Source organism: Syngnathus leptorhynchus, chromosome 5 (genome assembly GCF_054491065.1).
Source record: "Syngnathus leptorhynchus isolate UIUO chromosome 5, UIUO_Slep, whole genome shotgun sequence".
Lineage (NCBI taxonomy): Eukaryota > Metazoa > Chordata > Actinopteri > Syngnathiformes > Syngnathidae > Syngnathus > Syngnathus leptorhynchus.
In genome coordinates, this window is record NC_141199.1 from 8,073,592 (window position 1) to 8,095,862 (window position 22,271).

A 22,271-nucleotide genomic window follows, 5' to 3' on the forward strand; every position below is an offset into this window, starting at 1 on the left:
TGTGTACGTGGTCTTTGAGAAGCTGATCATGCTGGTGCTATCCTCTTTCTGCCACATTGCCATGGCGACAGTGCCCTCCCGGGGTAATGGGGGACGAGTGCGCAAGAGCTATTTATTCTCCCTCCCTTACCCTTGCATTGCCTCCATCTCTCGCTCACTCCATCTTTGCCCTCTCTCTTCTGCAACCTCTCCATCGCTCTCCTCTCGCCATCTCCCTCCTTCCCTTGCTCTTGCTTCCCCTCGCTGATTGGCTTAGCACTCCCCTCCTCAAAATGAGATACTGCCTAATGAGACGAGGGTGAGGACAAGAGCAAGGGAGACAAAGCGCAAGTGTCTTTTAAAAAAAAAAAAAGAGAGAAAAAGAAATAGAATGGGGGTGGTGATTTTCGCAGACTTATGTTCTTCTTTGCATGTAAAGCGAGAACCTGTTTCGACACAACTCTGCGATAGTATTTTGGAAGCAAACAGTGGACAATGATGATAACACTGTTGAGATATGTGACCTCCTTTCTCTGATGTGTGGAGTATGAACAAACAGGTCATATCATTAGGTACACACGTGCAATCGAATGTAATCAAATAAAAATGGTGTATCAACTATTCGGCCTTTATAATAATAAGTTGGGGTGGTCAATGACTTATTCATTTAACAATTGTGAGTTTTCTTATTGTAGTTTGTACATTACTGCACTTTATGAGATCAAATGCTGCTTCCTTATTTGGGAATGGGAGAAGGCATGGAAAGATTTTCGGGTATACGCAGTGAAAACAATATCAAACTCATTCCAATGAACAAGTGGGGATTTTAAGAGAAAGTTAAGTAAGAAAAAAATAAAAATAAAGCTTTACTATAATATTTTCAATGCGGCCCCACTAGTTTAAACACGGTATTCTGATTAATATCAAGTTTGATCGATTTCTCATTAATATTAAATTTGATCGATTTCAGGAGGCAGCTATTTTGCTACGCTGTCGACAGAATAATAAGTCACAGTTGTTCGGGGTTAAAGTAACAACCAATCACCAGGTTTCTGAGTTTGGTCATGTGATCCTCGCGTGCTAAGGTATGATGAAAACAGGTCCCTGCGTTGTGATGTCATTTTAAGTCAACAGCAAGTGGCAAAATGGCTACCCCATGAGAAAAGCGGCTGAATTGTACTGTTTAATTCATATTGTATGAACACAATATGAATCAGAATGCCATGTTTAGTCAAATGGCGGCGCATACAATAATTATTGTAAAGAAAATTTAGCAGTTGACTCTTTTAAGTCACATTGTCAATCACCTCCCGAATACAATTCTAAGATCTCATTTAGTTTGATTCCTTCATGTGACTTTCTTTTATTTAAAGCATCGACATGAGCAGAAGAAATTGTCCAGCACTCGCTTAGTGTCTTGCACTTAACTGGTTCAACAATTCCCAACTTGTGACACAGCTTGATAACAAAGCTGCAAGTCTAGATCTGGTAGACACAAAAAATGCCATAGAGACTGACTATAAACAGTGGGAGGGAAAAAGGAGAACAGAACAGCAATCAGGGAAAAGAGAGGGAGGCGGTGAGTGAGGGAGATAAATGACAGAGGAGGAGAAAAAAAAAAAGATGAGTGAAGTGAGAGAGCAACACTGTGTGACATACTGCAGACAGAAAGACTAACGGAGCGAGAAGGGGAGATGACAGAGAGGGGGGAGAGAGCGAAAGAGAGAAAGGAAAAGAGCTGAGGCACGTCAATTGCCCCCACCTCCGTGCTCCTCCCCCTTTCTGCCTCCCCCTACCCTCCCCGCCGTGTAGCAGACCTTTGCTCGATGGTAACAAGCCACTCAGACGGCTGCAGCGCACATACACAAACACACACACACACACGTGCATACTCGAACGTCACTCCATTCCCCGAGGATCATGGGAACAACATACGTGTGTGTACTTTCTTGCATATGTGTGTGTGTCATACTCGACATATTTAAAGGGGGGGGGGGGAAAGGACTCACATCACATGGATGTATTTGCTGAAATCTTTCAGGTCACTTTGACACAGCCACACAAACATACACACGTGTGCACTATATACACACTTACACGCACACACATCCACACTCTCGGCCTCATTCCCTCCCTTTCTCTCCTTCTCTCCTCCCACCTGAGCTGTAATTTGCAGGGCTGATGAGGGCAGAGCAGAGGCAGGACTGAATTCTGCTCACTCTATATAACATTCATAGACACACACACACACACACACATCCACAGTGCTCTCCTTACTACTGAGAGAATCTGATCCTTTGTGTCTGTGTGTGCATGTGTGAGTGTGTCTGCGTGTGGTTCTCTCTTTTTAACCTCTTCTTCTTCTCGTCTGTCTCTCTGTTGCTTTTTTGTCACTCTCCCGTCCTCCCTCCCTCCCCACTCTCCATCCGTCCCTCCCTGCTCCCCGGCTGTGTGTGTTTGTGTGCTTGTGTGTGTGTGTGTGTGTGTGTGCGTGTGTCCATGTGCGTGTGTGTGTGAACCGTGGGGAAAACAGACGCTCATGTGAGCAGCAGCAGTGACTGGTGAGAGACAGGAAAGAGGAGAGGAAGAGAGCAGGGATAACAGAGCCAACACCATCATTCTCAACGGATTTCCACCAGACATGTGAGAAGATGTCGGTGGGCGGCTGCGCGTGTCCCGGTAAGTAGCCACCGTGGCTGATGCTCGCCGTTGACGGCATCGGCGACGGCCGCCGCTGCCATCGCCAGCCGCTGACTTTTCCACATCGTTTGTTGATGCGTTTGGAGTTAGTGAGTGCTGTTCCTGCTGTGGCGTGACTGAGGCACAGAGAAACAGGGAGATGGGAGCCCTGGGGCCCTGGGCTCACTTTGCAAAGGCTCATGGGATGTTGCTTTCTGAGCTGGCCTAAACAGAATGGAAGACTGTTTCTTTTTCACTTTTAACTTGAACGTAACTTTTTTTTTGCAGGATGTTGTTAAAGACTGATCACGAACAGATGTTTGTGACACTCGCATAGCCAAGAGGTTGTTGCTACGGGGCCGCTTATGTTCCTTCGTTGTGATTCGGTCTGTCGTTGTTTCGGACAACCGTTTCGGAGTGAGTTCATCCGAGGTTGGCATAGAAGTCTTGTAAACAATGATTTGAGTCAATGCAATGAAAAAGATGAATATGTTGGGAGAGGTCAAAGGTCACAGATGGCAAGATCGGCTCTGCTCGGTGAAATAAAGACTGCTGCATTTCTATTTGTTTGAGTAGAAAAAGATCACATGGATGAATCTCATCCATCTGATCACTTCATTTGTGTGGCCGTTAGCGGCTTGTCAGTCAAAACCAGATTTTCCCAGATTTTTTTGAGGTGGTGGTTGGAGCTGTAAGCGAGTGTAAAATGTCATAATTGTATTAAGATGGCATGAATAATTGTAGGAGAGGAAGCCTTCAATGAATGATTGTCATGAAAAAACAATCATGTGCAGTTGTGTTCTTTAGCTTGACTCATGTCATCATTCATAATCTAATTTGGTTGAAAAGTTTACAACAATCCTCAAACTCACCCGTTTGTATTACTTTGCTGAATGGCTTTGTTATGCGGGGGGTCCATCCCTTACTACCCAGAATTCCTTCCCTTTCTTCCTGGGGTCATGAATGAGGTCAGTACATGCATACTTGACTGTGCAGCAATGTTTCGACACTCAACTAAATGGCATTCGTGTGCTTTTATAACCACACATTTAAATTTCCTGTCCCCTTTGTTTTAACCTAAAAAAAAATGTGAGAAGTAAATGAATCAGATGATTGCTTGTCACCTATTTTAATATGAACTAACATCTGGTTAGTTTTTGGGAGTCCAGTCACAGACAGCAACTCAGCGGAAAGACTATCCATCATATTAAAGTACAATATTGGAAAATGTGTGATTTGTTCTCTGTCTTTGAAGGATGAGGAACTCCCTGCAGGCTACATATGGTTGTATTTGGGTTGAGAGAGTCTGACAGCAAACAGATAACTCCGCTCATTTTTATTGACTCTAATCACACATGGTAGGAAAGAAAAAGAGGAATCAAGGTTCTCGAAATAAACCCTGTGCTGGTGTGCCCCAGGCAATATATTATTAAGCGTTAGCGCGATTTATGTCCCTACTCCTCATAGCACGTGTAGACATGAAATATAATCCCATAGTTACCAATGTATTACTACATATTACTCGTACTGTCATGCAGTATTCAGGAGCGGAAGGAAGTCGGTGTGTTTTTTGGGATGGCCTCTCTTCTCCCCCCTGTCGACTAACAGACCTACCACAGTGACGGCCACTGACTTTAATCACGAGAAGGATCGAAACGTTAAATACTCTCATGTATTGTGGTTTGGAAACTATTTAAGGGGGGAGCCGCTTTAAGGGGCAGCCGAGTTCAGACACAATGCTTCATCATCCCAAATAGCCCAGCTTTGTGAGACGGATACAGTAGATGCAGAAATGTGAAGTCAGGCTATGTGATTAAGCCTCTGTGTGATTAAAGCCGCCACGTGTGTTTCCAATCTCCCAGCCCTATGCTACACTGGGCAAATAGCGCTGCCACTTCAGCCGTTAAACAAGCTTGCACAGCCCAGGCCGGCCCAGGCTCTTGTTTAGAATGGGGTCCTTAGCTAGTCAGATTGCATACTTAATCAACATGCTCATGGAAATTTCCAAAAAAAGACATATGACTGCTTTGTAGTGAACCTCCCACTTTGCTCTGATATTCTTTGCTCTGGTGTTTTAAATTGTTTTTTTTCACCTCATATGTTTTATGGACATTATTTATTAGCCACATTAAAGGGGAAGTCAACCCCTCAATTTTTTTTTCGGAATAATATGTTCTGTGAAGCCCAACTAGTTGAAACACAGGGCTGTTGAAAGGGGCAAAATCCACCTGTTTTTATTCATCTCAGGGGGCGGCCATTGTGACACTTGCTGTCGACTGAAAATGACATCACAATTGCCAAGTGGCAGCTCACAACCAATCATGGCTCATCGGTTTCCCGAAGCTGAGCTGTTATGGAGGCTAGAACAAATGATTGTAAATATTATTGTGATAAATAATTGACATTTGTGGCAACAATGTTAGCTAGCACAACAAAGCAAGTAGGTTGTTTGCTCCAAAACAATTTGATGATTTTTTTTTTAAACTTATATCGTTGAGTTGGCGGATAATAAAAAGGACAATTAAACTCTTATTTCTTTAAAATGTGGGAAAGACCATTTTCACAACAGGAAGCTTTGAGTTCACCCTTTTATTTTTTTGCAGCGTATCCCAACAGAGATTTAGCAAAAGACAGTTTAGACCCTGAACTGGTTACATGCCACAATGCCATTTGATTAATTGATTCTGAATCTTAATCACAGTTGATCAAGGACCCTTCGTCAAATGTAAAACAAAACTCGACCGACGAGTGGAGTTTCATTTCACCTAACCAGATGCTGCATGAGCTACGGCTGAAACGATCGAACGACAGTCAGCCACCCAATCGTAGGTTTCCCTTCTGTCTTCCCTTCCAACTTGTTTACATTCCAGTGGCATGTTCAACAGTAAAGGGTCCTCCCCTCCTCCTTGTGTGGGCTCAGCGTTTGTGCTCCAGTGTGTGCGTGCATGTGGATGTACACACACAGCATGTGCCCCAGCATGTGGATGACATCAACACTGGAGAAGAACGTGTAGGGATGTAGTCCAATCTGTGACCAGAGAAAGAGAAGGGCCGTGTTATTGTTTCCGAGTTCTCAGATGCTCCGGTAATTACCCCCCGCCCCGACTGAACGGTGTAGTGGTCTCACCCATTTATTTCTCAATTTTTATTTGTCCCCACCTCACCTTATTCATCTACACTGACTTTATACTCCTTTTTTTTTTCTTTTTGATGCCTCTGATTGCTAGCGTATGTTGCTTGGCTTGTTGGCAAGATGAGGGAAGAGGTGAAAGAGAGTAAGAGAGAGAAGGGGTGGGAGGGAGTGTGCCCTCTCATGCAGGGAGTCACATGGTGTCCCTGATTGGAGGAAAATGAGTAAAGACTGCAGCCTGGCTGAAATGGCAAGAGACAGAAAGGCACAAAGGCTTAGCTGTTTGGAAACGGGTTGCACAACAAGAGAGCCTGAAGAGGAGGGAGGGGTGTGTGTGTGTGGGGGGGGGGGGGGGATTATGAAGGGAAAAAGAAAGCGAGAGTCGAATGATGTGATTTGCGAAAGGAAGAGTTAGAGGGAGGGCTGAGATAAGAGAAAACAGGAGAGGGTGACAGAGGAGGGAGAAGGAAGAGGGATGAGGAGCAAATGGGAGATGAAGGCTGCAGGAGTGCTTGAGGAGTGGGGAGGGAAGGAGCTTGAGACTGGGAGAAATCAGACTGTTTCTATGTTTTCTGCAAGGCTGAGCGCTGACGTGATTGGCTGGAGGGGGGCTGGGGGGGCTGGGGGGGGGCAGACCTGACTCGGAGATCAGAGACAGACAAAATGGCTCCCAGAGAACAGAGAACGCAGCATCAGGCCACTGTCAGATCAACTCACACAGCTGTCAGCTGACTCCAGTCACACGCGCGTGCACACGCAAGCACGCACGCGCGCGCGCGCGCACAGACGAAGGCTAAGCCACCTGCTGTTGTGAGGGAAGAACGCTGACAATGATGCAGTTAGTACGCCACATCAACTTTTTTTTTTTTTCTTTTATTGTAAAATAAAATATAAATAAATATAAATCAAAATACAGCTGTGGCGTACACTCACCCACCACGACATTATCGTTATTACGGTATATTATGATATCCAATACATAAGCTTAAATAGTCTGCTTATTACAACAACAGTTTATGTTTGGTTTTGATTGACACTGTCTTCAGAATAATGAGAGACTAATATTTCCATGAGATATCCAAAGCATTACTGCAGCTCTCAATAATAACAGTTCTACACTTCTGCAAACCACAACAACATTAGTGGACATAATTATGAGGAAATTGTCCAAATGTATCTCAGCCATAAGTTCACTGTAGGCATGCAATGACGGTGCGAGACAAGGGCAGAGAAAGACTGGAAGTCAGGATGAAACACTTACACAATATGGCCGCACGAGGGTGCTGCTACCAAAGTTCCGACAGACAAACTTGTGTCACAGCCACAATGTCTTCGAATTTCCCACTTATCAATCCATTTTCTATACTGCTTGTCCTATTTATATGGACATAGGTAGCTGGAGCCTATTGGTCTCCAGTCAATCACGGGGCACATGACTGCTTTTATTCATCTTGGTGAGATTTACATTCTCTCAGTGAGTGGTGTTTTTTTATTATTATTTTAAAAACGCAGTGTTATTTATTTAACTTTTGGAAAATGCTCACTTTTGTTTTTTTCATACACACACATGCACACGCATATATATATATATATATATATATATATATATATATATATATATACATATATACACACACACACACACACACACACACACACACACACACATACACATACACATACACACACACTCACACACAACACCCAGGAATATTTGAAAATACTGACTTGGCACCTGGGGACTACAAGAATATTTTGGCGAGGGGGTGGGGGGATACTGCATCCATGCCCCCCCTCAACTTCTGCCAGTGGAGCTCTGGGGGTGGGGGGGGGGGTTGGCATGGAGACAGTAATCTAGCTCGCATGTTTTTGCAATACTGGAAGAATTTAGAGTACTTACAGTCGAGCTAGCCCAGGAAAGCACATGCAAAGCCCATGCAGGTGCCGAGACTCAAACCCTCAAAACTGTTATGCAGGCGTCCTAAAGATTAAGATCACTGTGCTGCCGAATAAAACATCATCCATTCATCCATTTCCTGTCCTGCTTGTGGATGTCCCACATACTGTTTGTTCAGGCAAAAGGTGGACTTATCACCAGTCAGTCTCAGGGCACTGTTGAGACAATAAATTACTGTACCCCACTAGACTAAATCAAGGTACTTCATCATAGTGTTGCACATAATATAAGTCGAAAGGAAAATGTATAGTTAATGCGGAAAACATGAATTTATTAGTCATTTTGGATTAGTCAGCTGACTAGATGAGTGTGGAAGAGTGTGTTGTCGAGGGAGGGCAAATGGGATGGTTGTTATCAGAACTGAGGCAGACATTCAGTTTCCTGTTGACTAGTGAGTGGAAGTGCCCCCTCCTCACCCTGCAATGCCTCTGAGCTGACAGTCTGGACACTGAAGATATCACAGAGAGGGAGAGCTATGAACACACGACATAGAGTGGAGGAGTTTGAGCAGTGTATCGCAATCAACGTGACTTTATGGGTGACAAAATGGCCATGTCACAGCTAGAAACTGAGGGAGGTAAGATGACCTTTTTCCTTGTGGCCTCTTGCACAGCTGATTCAGCAGCACATGACTCAGGAACTGCTTTTGCTGTGGCTCCTCTCAGATCCATTTTTTTTTTTTTCTCATCAGCTTTTTTCCACCACTCGTGCTTTGATTAAATTGGCTTAAAGAGAGAGGTCAACTTCACTCAGATCACATCAAGGTGTTTAATCACAGTGTGGCGCTTTTAATCACGAATAAATATATACATAGATTAAAATATGCTGTGCTTTAGCCCTTTAAGTAGGCTCGTTACTGGGGAAAATGACAACCACATCTCTTACGGAGTGATGAGCTTTTTGAAAATGACATTCGATTGTTGTTTGCATTAAAGGTTGTTGCTTATCTATGTTTATGTCTCCATTATTGAATTGGGCAGGTATAGTTGTGACCAGATATATACTGTATGCAAGAAGCAAATCTCTTTTTAAACAAATATTTTTATAATACATTTTTTTTTACACAGACATGTAGACACTTACTAAACATGTTGCCCTCTGGGATTGAACATGGCAATGTATTTGGGGGTTAAATTGGATTATTTTGTGTTTTAATTCAAAGAGTTGAGTAGATTTGAACGGAGCAGACATGTTTTGCGTGAGTGGATTGCGTCACACGCTGATCATGCTCATCATTTGTTGCCCATTCTTGTTGGAAACACAAATTATGATGGATTGCTGAAACTGAGTCTTTCCCCCAAAAAGTCTGGCAAACAAAAACAAATACAGTGCAACTTTTTAAAAACCTATTTTCCCCTATGATATCTTTTTTTTTTTTTTACATATTACTTAGATTTCCGGCTTGAATGTGAGGCTAGCCTGTGCAGAGAAGGTTCGGCAGCTTAACATTCATGTGCGTGTGTGTGTTTCACTGGTTAGGGTGCTGCTTTAAGATAAGGCCTGCCCTGTGCCTCACAGCGAAAGAGATGGTGTGTGTAAGCCCTTAAAGCCTTATCCTGATACACCTCCTACCCCCACTGCCTCTCCATCACCCCACACATACACTCGCTCTGTGGATTAACCTAGTCATGTAGCATTTCAATGGCAAAATTTACAACACACACACACATGCACATACAGAGGATTAACCCCTGTGTGCCCATAGAGGATTCTTAGCCACTCTCCAGTTGTGAAAACTTGCTTGGGTTACCATGGCTACTGTGGTCACAGAGTATGACACACAAATCCATATAGGTCACACATGGACATACATGCGTATACAATAAATGGAAGCTGCCAATAAGATTGACAAGAAACCGCCTGAGCTACAAATATGTACAGCTACAAAATAGTCATATGTAATCTTGCAATGTTTGATACAATATATATACACATAAAGTCAACTAAGGCATCTTTTTGTCACTGGTCGGCTGAGTGGCGTACCTTCGAGGGAGTTTATCTCCTTAATGTCTCACACTCGGTCCACAAAGGTGCATATTTGTTCGGGAATTGTCATTCTGCAAATTAAAAGCAAATCAGTAACAGCCAAATTATTCTGTTGAATAATGTCATTTGAATGGCAGGCCGATGTCATGGATTTTCAGACTATATTTACATATTAGACACAAAAATTATTTAATTATGTGTTACCTCAGTATTACTCGAGGGTATCAGGTTATAATAAAAGGTCAACTCTAATTTTTTTCCTCAATAAATTTGATTTTCATGGAAAACTCAATTCACCACAATAGTTAAATTTGAAATAGTAATATATATATATATATTACCTAGCTAGTAGGGTATTCTTGACTCTTACAAAGTCAACTGGAATATGCGGCACATGTCAAATGGAAGGGTGGGAAAGTTGTTTCAGGTCACGGTAATCTTCCATGTTATGAAACGCACTTTAATTAAGTCACTAAAGAAAGACTGTTTTATTTTCATGTGAAACCTTAAGCACTGAAGTCGCCTGACTTAATACTGCTTCCTAATAGTTGTCTTACTTGCAGACTAGAATAGACAGAAATTATGTTTTCATAGTGTTGTTACTTTTTGCATCTTGTAACGCGCGCACATACCTCAATACATTTTTTTGGGGGAAAAATCTATATCACATGGCATTTTCACTTGGCAAGTTGGCAAAGCAATTAGCACATTTGTCTAACAATTCTGAGGTGGGCGCTTAAAATCTGGCCTTCCCTGCGTTCTCGCTATGCTTGAGCAGGTTTCTGCCAGGTACTGTTGCTTCCTCCCCACATTCCTCAATCGTGCTTCATAGGTTTAGTAAATTCTCCTTTAAGATGAATGGTTGTTTGTCTGCATAACATGTGTTTGCAATTGGCAAGTGACCAGTCCAGGCTGAGTATACTCTATTCTGGTTCTCGCTTAGTCAGCTCGGCTCCAGCTCACACGTGTACCTGACTTAAAGTGTAGATGCATGAATGTGTTTTCACTTGGTGTGCCTAAAAAAAAATAAATCTGAACCCTGTTTGCGATGATGGTTCATGGTTTACATTTCACATATGACAGACGTGGACTTAATAATACTTGTTCTTTTTTATTTCCAACTTAATCCATATGGGTGAGTCCTTTCTGGCTGTGATCTGAATATCTGATTATATTTTGAGGCGATTTAAGCAGATTTAGAGGCTATGGGATTCTCCTTTAGACTTAATGCCTTGTGTGTGTGTGCGTGTGTGTGTGTGTGTGTGTGTGTGTGTGTGTGTGTGTGTGTCTGTGTGTGTGTGTCTGTGTGTGTGTGTGCGAGAGTGTGCCAGAGAGAGACAGGGAGCAAAAGAGAAGGAGAGCGAGAGAGAGAGAGAGAGAGAGAGAGAGATGGAGAGAGACAGAGAGAGAAAGCGAGAGAGAGAGAAAGAGAAGAAGACCGCTGACCCTTAAAACACTCTTTGTGAGAATCTTCCAGCAAAACGAGTCGCAATAACCCCCGATTCCTCTTTTGGAATCGTAGCCAAAATGCTCAGCTTTTTGTTTCATCAGACTACGTACAACAAAATCTCCCTAACACTTGTAAAGGAAAGAAAACCTTGTCATTTCCAAAGGGGTGTGTAGACCTTTTATAGCCGCTAAGCCTCAAAGTTCACTAAAATTTCAGGCAAATGTTAGTGAACGTTAGTAACAACCATGTTACCTAGATGGAATATTTCCAAACTAAGTTATACATAGAATTAGTCTTTCTTTCCTTCTTTCTTTCTTTCTTTCTTTCTTTCTTTCTTTCTTTCTTTCTTTCTTTCTTTCTTTCTTTCTTTCTTTCTTTCTTTCTTTCTTTCTTTCTTTCTTTCTTTCTTTCTTTCTTTCTTTCTTTCTTTCTTTCTTTCTTTCTTTCTTTCTTTCTAACGATTCTAACGATGTGCATTAATTAGGTGGACTTGAACATCACTTTCCAGTCAAGATGATCTTCATTTCTACACGTACTTCCTTCCACTCGGCTGCATTAGGCCAATTCTCATCTGTGTCACTTAGAACTCAGGCATGGGATGGAGGAGGAGGAGCAGGATGAAGATGAGAAAAATGCTTAGCAGACAATCTTTATGAGCATTGGAGTGGAGGGGAAGGGGGGGGGGGTGACTGGCGGTGGCGGTCAGGGGAGAGAAGAGCAAATGTACTGCGGAGAGAGAGGAGGAGGAGGAGGAGGAAGAGGAGGAGGAGGGCCTAGAGCTATTGTTCATGTCCTCCCGTGAACAAAGGGCTCATCGGGGTCCGTATGTAAACCCACAACAGGCTTCAGTCCTCTGACAAGGCCTCATGCGGGACAAAACATAGCGGTCACACTCCCGCTATTTGGGCCGAATCGCTTCCCCGGCCTCACAGTTCGCGGAGTACTGCATCGATCGCGTTCATTGGGACGTGTTGTGTGGCTACGTTGCCCCTCGACGTCCATTCAGCGGGCCTATCGGAGCGTACGCACGGACTCTACTACCGATCTGTAAACATTCGTTTTCTCATTGGACTTCAGCGCAGGTAAACGCTCGCTTATCCCGGCTACACGCTTCGGATCTTTTTCGGTTAACACCCGGCTTTATGATTAGTTACGGTTGGTCGACCGGTCGAGGCGGTTGGGGTTTCTTTGATTTATTTTGGTGGTTTCTAGTTTAAAAGGGGATATAATGCTAAGTCGTTAGCACAAGAGCTAGTCGTTGGTACCAGCTGCCATCTGGACTTGCTAACGTTAGCCTTGCCACGAAGTCCTCGTCTTGGTTTGATTTCACATACTTGGCGATGGAAACCAGTGAGAGTATTTGTTGTGAATGTTTGCACTTTGTTTGCTTCTATTTTGTTTACTTGCATTGACGGCTGAATTGTTTTTTTGCTTCGAAATATGCCAAGCTAACGTTTCACCTAGCTTACTTAGCAGTGCGCGCTTGGTGCTTTTCTAATTGCCTTTGTAACCTCTCAGTCCTTCGTTAAAATGTACGAGGACGGGTTTAGAAACAATAAACGTGTCTGCGATGCCTTTACAAATTTGACGTACAACTTTTAACAAGCCGCCCTGTTTTAAAGCAGGTTTTGTTTTGGAAAAAGTTCACGATTTGTTTCAGTGTGAGCTAAGTGGGTCCATATCTGCTGAATTGTTATTGTTTTTAAGTGAATAACTATCGTATAGAGTTTTTGTGCAATGAGAATTTCTGATCTTTTTCATCATCGGTGTCATACAACGTGGTGTTTGAGCTACGCCAGCCCCGTATATCATCAATGTGTGTGTGTTTGGATAGTGGAGCGTTTGCTTGTTGGACAGGATTGAACAAATTCCCAATGGAGGAAGTGGAATCCTGCTGATGTGATTGGGACCGCCTGTCATTAACCACTAACAGGAGATGAGAGAAGCTAATGGAGCTCTCACCAACTAATGGACACATAACATCGATTATTTATTTATTTATCAACTCCATTTGTGTTGTTTTTCTCCTCCCTCTTGTTGTTGTGCCCAGCCCATTGCACAATACTTCTTGCTTGCATAGTAAACTGCTTCTGTTGACAACAAAGTGATAGTTTTATGGTTGAAGTTGAGAAATTAGATTTAGTTCCTGATAGAACAACAATTTTTTGTTAATAATCCCAAAACCAGCATATAGAATATATTGACAGAACAACAATTTTGTGTTGATAAACCCAAAACCAGCATATGGAATATATTGAAGCATTAACATGGTCCTGGCAATTGTATGCAGTTTTTTTTTAAATATCCATCACATTACTGTCTGAGAGAGAGTTGAGTTTGTATTGTTGTAGCACAGCAATTAAACATCCAAGATTTGAAAAGGATTTCAATTTTTTAAAAATGTTTTTACACAATCACCAATCCCATTTACATGTGCTTGAAAAACCTGTCACATAAAGACACAGGCATATGTTTATTATGTTGAGACAAGCCGTTAAGAGGCGGGGTGTCACCATGGTAACGGCTGGGGTCGTGACCTGGTGACTGCTACTCTGGATAGCCTTTAAGGAGCTGGCCAATTAGAGTAAGAGACGCAAGGCCTCTAAGGGATGACAAGAGACTTGGTGTTTAGTAGGAATTTCAATACCACTTTTATTCACGTTAATACCAGGGCAAGTTCCTCACGAGTACCGATACAATGCCACCAGTACTTTTTGCGACACAAAATATTGCTGACACATAAATTAAAAGACCTTTTATATCCCAATACAGCATTTTCCGTTAAATTACACAAAGATTGGCAGTTTTTTTTTTTTTTATCCAAATTTTTCTTCTCGCCAATATTGAATGCCTCTTTAGCCTCAGCAATGCGGTTAGCTACCATGTATGATGCTCTCAAGACACTTACATTTGTTGATGTATTAGTTTTGGTGGCGTCATCAACTTTGTATTTCAAGTGGTGTTTCTGTTTCTTCTTGAGCCAAGACTCCTGTTGAATTCTCAGTGGGCCTGTTCCCCATTGCAAAGAAAAAAAAATCTGTCTCTTTAGTTTACAAATTTTATTTAATATCATTGTCACACATACAAGAGTCAGTCATAGATGGATATAATTGAGCGAATCCGGTCAGTTTTCAAAATCAAATATTTTTCTAATATAATAGATCGGTAAATCACTGTAAATAATTTTCTTTCAATTTTCTTTCATTTTCTGAGTGGTCAGTGACCACTCACTGTACTGTATGCTTGATGTTTGTCAATGTTTTTTGTTTTTTTTCCCCCCTCATATTCTGGCGATTATCAGGAACTAGGCTTGGCACTTAATGTCTTAGTCAACACATGCCTTAAAAAGCGCTGATATAAACATCAAATAATGCCTCAATTTGATTTTCATTGATTTTTTTATTTGATGGTTTCCATTAAAATTCTGGCCTTCTGACAAATACAGTTGGTGACTCCTGGCCTATGTTTTTGCCCGTGTAACTCATTCATTACCTCATGGTTTGTAAAACATAGCCCTTCAGCTCCCACCCAAGAGCGACATGGTGCATTGTAATTGTCATTTAGGTGACTGCTACTTGTTCCTTTCTTTGACTTCATCCTTAACTTAGTAATTTGTACAACTTTGACGCGCTCTTGTTGCCGGTGTGATGTATCGGGGCTGTATTGTTTTTATCATGTTTTGAAAGCCTTTATTCCCCACATCACTCTACAATTTCAAGTATTTAACAATAAACCGTGTTAACGAAGCGGTTATTGCCTTTTCTTTTGCTGAGTTGTGGATGGGTTTTGATTGGAGGATGTCTTATCTGTCTGTTCATTTGCTTTAGCTGTGTACATTTGTCATACTATCAGCGTACTTGAGTTCAGTTTTAGCTGTTTTTACATATGGTGACTCTCCATTGTTCATATAAAATTAATATTTCCTTCATATTTGCGGGAGCATTGTCAATCTTGTCCGCATCATTCTCATAGCATTGATTGTAACTGGATTGTTTTTGTTTTCAGCAGCTGTAACAGCAGTTTAAACTGGGCCTTTTGGCCGTTTAAGCTATTTTCAAACTAATTCATTAATCCTTGTGCCAATGCACTCGCATTGTTTAAATCAAAACCAAAAACAAACTCAATGCGTTTCAATGGGCGTCATTTTATACACAGATTTTGCCTCTTTGCGAACTGCCCCGATCCTTGTATCCCACATGTAGTCAGGGTTCACTGTAGTTTGTTTTTCTCATAATACAGTCCTTAATTGCTCCAGTTGAGTGTGTGTCCATAGAAGTATGTTTACTCTAAACTGTTCAATTTATGTGCCCCATGACAGATTTGACTTTCAATCCAGTATCTACTGTCCTTCGAGCATAAAAAAAAAAAAATCACAGGTGATTAAATTCCCCTTCTGCTTTTCCTTACAGGCTGTTCCTCCAAGTCGTTCAAGCTGTACTCCCCCAAGGAGCCCCCCAACGGTAGCACTTTCCCCCCCTTCCATCCCGGTACCATGTTGGACAGAGACGTGGGGTAAGCTTTGTGACTGAATCTACTTTGGGTATGTCGGATGCTTGATCTCATCTGATCTCAGAAGCTTAGCAGGGTCACGACTGGTTTTACTTAGATGGGAGACCAATTCTAAGGGGGAACCAGACAGTAAATTTACCAACTGAAACTCCAGACCTTAACACAATAGAGCTTGCATTTTATCTCAATGCTTGTTCCAATACTTTTGCACGTGTTAAAAGTGGGTGGCTTCGAACAAGAGATGCTTTGTGCTGCGTCAACACATCTAGTGTTGAGTAGCATGAAGTAAAAGGTGGACTTCTGAACTTTTATCTATTGTTAATCGCTCGATCTGGAACTCGAATGTCTTCAGTATACGGAAAAAGAAATTGACCTTACTGAGCGGGTTGTATTTTTAAGGTATTAAGTGTTATGCCCCTGGATACTGTTTACCTATTTCATAGCAGTCTGCATTTAAGTTCTGGTATCTGATTAGTAAAAGTCAGATAAAAGCATACAAGTCCATATGAAACTTCATGCGATAAGAATCTTGCGTTCCGTATTAAAGCTTTATTTGGATAGTTTATCGGTAAGAGCCAGAGCTGGAGAAGAATTTTACGCTGTCGAAGTGAACGGTTTGAGAATGAGGAAAATCCTGCAGCAGACCTGTTATCGCTTCTCTGGGAGAAATATTTCACGTAGGTGGTTATTCGTTTTCAGCTGAGTGCAAGTTGTGCCTCTGGGACAAAGTTGGAATGGTCTGGAGGAATCATCATTACAGTCACTATGGCTTCATTTTTTTGTGTTTTTAAAAATAATTCCTGATTTGTTGCCTGTTTCACTTTGTAAAATGGCTGTATTAGCAACCTGACAAGATTTCAAAAAATGAAAATCTGTCAAAATGCTGCCACTTCAACCTGCGTACAACACAACAAGAAATTTGAAAATGCAACAATGGGGTTCCAAGAAATTGAGCTTTTTATGTGGGTGGAAAATGGCCAAGTATTATTTTTGCCTAAAGCCCTAATTAACAGAAATTAACAAATTTTATTTTTCAAGGTATGGTCTGTATTTTTTACTTAAGGACAACAATAAAGCCAAACAAATCAAACTAATATATGAACTTAAAATGTATTAAAAATGTAGAAGATTTTAAAATATAAGCCTTATTTGCCTTGAATTTATGTGAGTTCACAGATAATGCTATTTCTCAGGAACTATTGGATGGATTTGGCTGAAAGCTATTGAGTGCACCAGTAAATTGTACACAGTTATGTTTGCCTTTTTAAGATGGTGCCACAAAGCTCGTCGTTCGTAACCTTTGCCAACAATATCTTGTGAATATTTGAAGCTTTTGTCTTTATGTAAAATATATAATTAAATCTAAAAAAGTCAACACAACAGTTGTGATAGCTGCAGGGACTTCCTGTTGTGTGGATTATGCTCGGTTTCATCCGCTCCATCCATATTCATGCAAAATGACGACATTCTCCAAAAGGCTAATCGAGACATAAGATATTTTCTGTTATGCAGAAGAGGCTGGCTAGCAACAGCTTCGGCTGGCTACTAGTGCTGTTCCTTGTCACGTTGCCCCATTTATGCTTAATCAAATCAATTGTGCAAAGAATAATAGATGATCGTGATGATAGCGTTGAGCTGCTAAGGCAAGTGTTTATTGCCCACAGTATGGTTCTTGTGGGCTTTGCTAGTAAGAAAATGGCTTTGTGTGTTACATTTACACTCTCAACCTAGTTGTTGTAATTTGGCTTGTTTGCATGATATGTGATTAAAAAGATTTCTCTTTCTCCTTTCTGCAGTCCAACCCCAATGTATCCTCCCACATACCTGGAGCCAGGCATAGGGTAAGACAACATTAAACGTCTATCCAGATAATGCGGTCTCCTCTCGCATTCAATTGAACATTAAAGTCTGACCAGGCTGAATGAGGTTGTTAAACGGCTCCGATGGTGCCGCAGCTCAGAATGTCCCTTCTGTTTTATTATCACAAGCCAACTGCGTGCGCTACTTCTTTTGTTTTCACCTCCTGTCTTTTTATGGTGTAGGAGGCACACGCCATATGGCAACCAGACAGACTACAGAATATTTGAGTTAAACAAACGGCTACAGAATTGGACAGAGGTTTGTTACACTCTCTCGCAAATTCTCTTAGCACAACATTGGCACCGTGTGCGGCAAATGGAATAATTGTTCATTCTCCAAACTGTAGGAGTGCGATAACCTATGGTGGGATGCATTTACTACAGAGTTTTTTGAAGATGATGCCATGTTGACCATTACTTTCTGTCTTGAAGATGGGCCAAAGCGTTACAGTAAGGACAAATGCCGCATATAATTCTGCTGACATATTGCATATTTAGTCTAATCTCCTTTTTACTGTCTCATCCCATCAAGCAATTGGTCGGACGTTGATTCCAAGGTACTTTCGGAGTATATTTGAAGGCGGCGCGACTGAGCTCTACTATGTCCTGAAACACCCCAAGGAGTCGTTTCACAACAACTTTGTTTCACTTGACTGTGATCAGTGCACCATGGTCTCCCAAAATGGAAAACCAATGTTCACACAGGTGAGAGTGAATGTTCAAGGTTGGAAAAAATTGGTCCAAAATATTATTGGAAAGCACTTGACATAACTCACTGCTGCCAAACTCATTTTCATGTTTAGAAAACTTTTTTTTTTTTTCCTTTTTCATCAAATCCCAATATTAGTGAGAACCAAATACAATTAACAGTTTTCGATATCTGTATTCAAATTCAATTTGTAGTGCAGCAAGCGCTTTAAGCAAACTCCGAATGGATATACTTGACACTTTCTAATCCGACTCTAACTTTCCTTCTTTAGGTGTGCGTGGAGGGCCGCTTATACTTGGAGTTCATGTTTGACGACATGATGAGGATAAAAACGTGGCACTTTAGCATCCGACAACACCGTGAACTCATCCCTCGCAGTATACTTGCCATGCATGTAAGTGGAGGCCAATCCTGAATCTTTAACACATTCTTATTGTCTGTGAATATGCCTGTTATTTACTCTGTGTCCTGTTAATAACCAACTCAGGCCCAGGACCCACAGATGCTGGACCAGCTGTCCAAAAATATTACAAGATGTGGCCTGTCAAACTCGACTCTAAACTACCTCCGAGTAAGTCAAACAAAACATCACACCCTCTACTTGCTGCAACCCATTTTTTTTTTTGCTTCATTTTAAATTTGACCATACTCCTCGAGAACATCTTTTGGGTGTTGTGTGTAGAGACTTTACAAAAAGCTGAGCAGTATGTATCTTAGTTTCTAAACGTACACGTTCAAGTCGGACTGGGTCTGCAAGTTACGCCTTCTTAACAATGCGCACCGCATGACTCACAATCGAGGGTTGTCAAAGTCAATTAAATGTCTGTCGCTCAACCACAATGACTTTGGAAAGAGGAGGGACTTTTTTTTTTTAACATCAGCCTTTTTTCTACCTGTCTGTTTTGTGCTCCAGCTGTGTGTGATACTGGAGCCCATGCAGGAGCTGATGTCCAGACACAAGACGTACAGCCTCAGCCCCAGAGACTGCCTCAAGACCTGCCTCTTCCAGAAATGGCAACGAATGGTGGCACCTCCAGGTATGCGAATAACAAACACACCAACACACCAACTTTTCTTTACACTCAAATCTCCCTGCTTGCTGTTTAGCCGAGCCATCAAGACAGGCCCCAAACAAACGGCGGAAGCGTAAAATGTCGGGTGGCAGTACCATCAGCGGAGGAGGTGGAACTAATAGCAACAATAACAAGAAGAAGAGTCCCGCCAGTGGCTTCCCTCTGTCTAGCCAGGTTCCAGTAAGTATATCAGTGTCTATGCTATTTATTGGTACTTGACAAAGTGCTGTCTTGATTTATTGTCGACTTGGCTAGAATTTTCAAACTGGCTTACACAGTTAATCTAGCCTCTTTAAGATCGTGGCTAGTCTTAGAAATAGAAAGTGTGCCAAATATTCTTGAAAGGTGTCCTTAGTAGAAGCATAAACATCTGTCAACCTTCCTTCAACGAAATTCTTTTTTTTTTTTTTTTTTTTTAATTAGATGAGTTGTTTTTTAAGTTGAGTAAAAATTGTCTATGATGACTTTTGTGCAACCAAGCAATTTCTCTCTCAAGCAAGCGTTATTGATGGGCATGACAACACAGCCCTCTCTTTACGGGAGGTCATTTAAGTTTAGCCGCATCACTGAGTGTGCGCCTGGCATCAAACAACTCCTGGGATGCCAGGTAGTGCTTAACAATATAGTGAACATAAGTGGAAGTCTAAAACACTCCAAATGCCCCTCACATCCCATTAAACATTTGATTTTGTCTGTACAGGATGTGATGGTGGTGGGAGAGCCCACACTGATGGGAGGGGAGTTTGGCGACGAGGACGAGCGTTTGATCACGCGGCTGGAGAACACCCAGTTTGATGCAGCCAACGGCATTGACGACGAGGACAGCTTCAACAACTCCCCGGCTCTGGGATCCAACTCGCCCTGGAACAACAAGGCGCCCTCCAGCCAGGAGAGCAAGAGCGACAACCCCACCTCACAGGCATCGCAATAGACTTTGGGCTCCTCCTCCACAACACAATTCCCTCGCGCCCTCCTCTGAGCCTTCCCAAAGCCAAAAGTCTCAAGAGCAACAGGTTTCCTAGCAGCCCCCCCGACAGGCGTTTTGAGTTCTGACTCTTCCAACACGCGGTGCCTGGCGGCGCTCACTTCGACTCGCTGCCAGAGCTTCATCATGACTCTTAACTTCCCAACTTAAAGGCACCGTGGTCCCTTCCCCTCTTCTGGTCCTTTTCTTCGTTTCCTACTCCAAATCTCCTGTCTGCTTTTGGTCATTTCCACTTTGGACAGTGACACGCTAGTTGTGATGGAGGCGCGGTGATTGAATCCAGGAGAGAGCTAACCCACACTAAACCCAAGAAGAAGGAACGCTACAGCAGTGTGGCATGGCTGAGGTGGCAAGTTGCTCGGGGACAGCTTGTCCACCAGCCTTGAAACCACTCAATTCTGGACTGCTCTGATGCATCAAGGCACCTTTTGTCAACAGAGTATCCGTGTGAGCGCGTGTGTGCGCACGTCTGCGTGAGTGAGCGACAAAAGTTTGAGGAGAGAAAAGAAGCCTAAAACACATTAGTGTCTTTGCTAAATCGAGCAGACCAGAATTTAGAGATGTCTCGCAAAATAGTTGAAATTGTGACACCGAGTGTGGGACACAACAATTCACACTAAACACACACTTAACCATACACACACACATGCCCGCGCGCGCACACACGAACGATGGAATGAGTTAGTTTCTCGGTGTGAGCCATTTCTGAGTAGACTCCGACGTAAGCAACATACACACTTACACATTTTAAGAGTTTTTATACAGTATATATTTCCCTAGAATGTTTTTTTTTTTTTAATTTCTATTAAACATCTTCAGTTCAATTGTTTATTTTTATTTTTTACCAATACTGAAAAGCTACAGACCAAGGAGCACCACAGGACTTTTATTCCTCCTCTAAAATATATTGTTTTTATCTTTTGTGTTTATAAAAGAAAAAAATATTTAGTGTGGATGTTTTATTTTGTCTTTCCGTTGCTTTTGGAAATTTGAACTTTTGTGTATTTGTGCTTGTATATTTAAGGTAGTAGCAAAGTTCTGTCTGACTGTAATAAGATGTATTCTTACTTAGATATACCTAAAGCCATCTTGATCTAATGTAAAGAAACAAAATAGGAGAAATGAGGAAGAAAAAAAAAAATCCACCCCACTCTTTCCTCCCTCTCTTTTTTTAAGGGTAGTGTAAATGAATTGACAAAAAGCCCTGAGGGTACAACAGCACTATAGAAAGGTGTTTTGTGTCTTTTGCTTTTCTTTATTTATTCAGGACATTCAGAAATCCAGTCAGCTGTTCCAGGTCTTCATAAATTGCTAGTTCTTTTCCCCCCCTCCACTGTCAAGAGGTTTTATGTAGTGCGTAACCTGATTCAACCCAATGTCAAGTGAATGTGCTGAAATCTTTGTCTGACTTTCACTCCAGTCACTGGCTATAAAGGTTCTTAAGAAACGTATACCTACCAACAATGTTTTAATTTGTGCCATCTTCAAACATGTTCTAAAACCAGCTTAACATTATGTTCACTCTGCATAGTTTAGTCTATACATTCATGAGTCATAAAATGCCTGAAAGAAGTCCTGCTGTTCTTGATTTGGCCCTTCTGGTAATTATCATGACCATAAGTGGAATCTTTTAACTCTTTGTACATTTCTGTTTTGTTTTACACTTTCAATCCATTTCAAATTTATTTTGGATGGTGAATTGTACCTTCCTCAAACCCAGTAGAATCATTGTTTGGTATCAATTTTTACTTTATTTTAATTTGGTTAGTTTCTGCCCTTGCTAATTAATGTATGGTACCAATAAAAAAGATACATTTTCACTTTAAGACATTGTTTCTGACGTTATTGCAAAATTAGCAAAAACTAAATTACTCAAATATGTTTAAGAATATGAAATAATGTGCAAGAGGTTCTTAACTGCATAACAGTAATATTCATTCATGTAATGATTTTAA

The 22,271-nt window shown here is 41.6% G+C and overlaps 1 protein-coding gene across 1 annotated transcript; it reads left to right on the top strand.

Moving 5' to 3' along the window:
- Positions 1 to 2,389: 2,389 nt before the first annotated feature.
- ldb1b (LIM-domain binding 1b) lies at positions 2,390 to 22,142 on the top strand. The gene is made up of 11 exons (XM_085912537.1): positions 2,390 to 2,658; positions 15,591 to 15,693; positions 17,487 to 17,531; positions 17,733 to 17,808; positions 17,897 to 17,999; positions 18,082 to 18,254; positions 18,530 to 18,652; positions 18,746 to 18,829; positions 19,172 to 19,295; positions 19,366 to 19,511; positions 20,032 to 22,142. Exons 1-11 carry the CDS (start codon positions 2,631 to 2,633, stop codon positions 20,260 to 20,262), a joined length of 1,236 nt encoding a protein of 411 aa, XP_085768663.1. The 5' UTR covers positions 2,390 to 2,630; the 3' UTR covers positions 20,263 to 22,142.
- Positions 22,143 to 22,271: the final 129 nt, after the last annotated feature.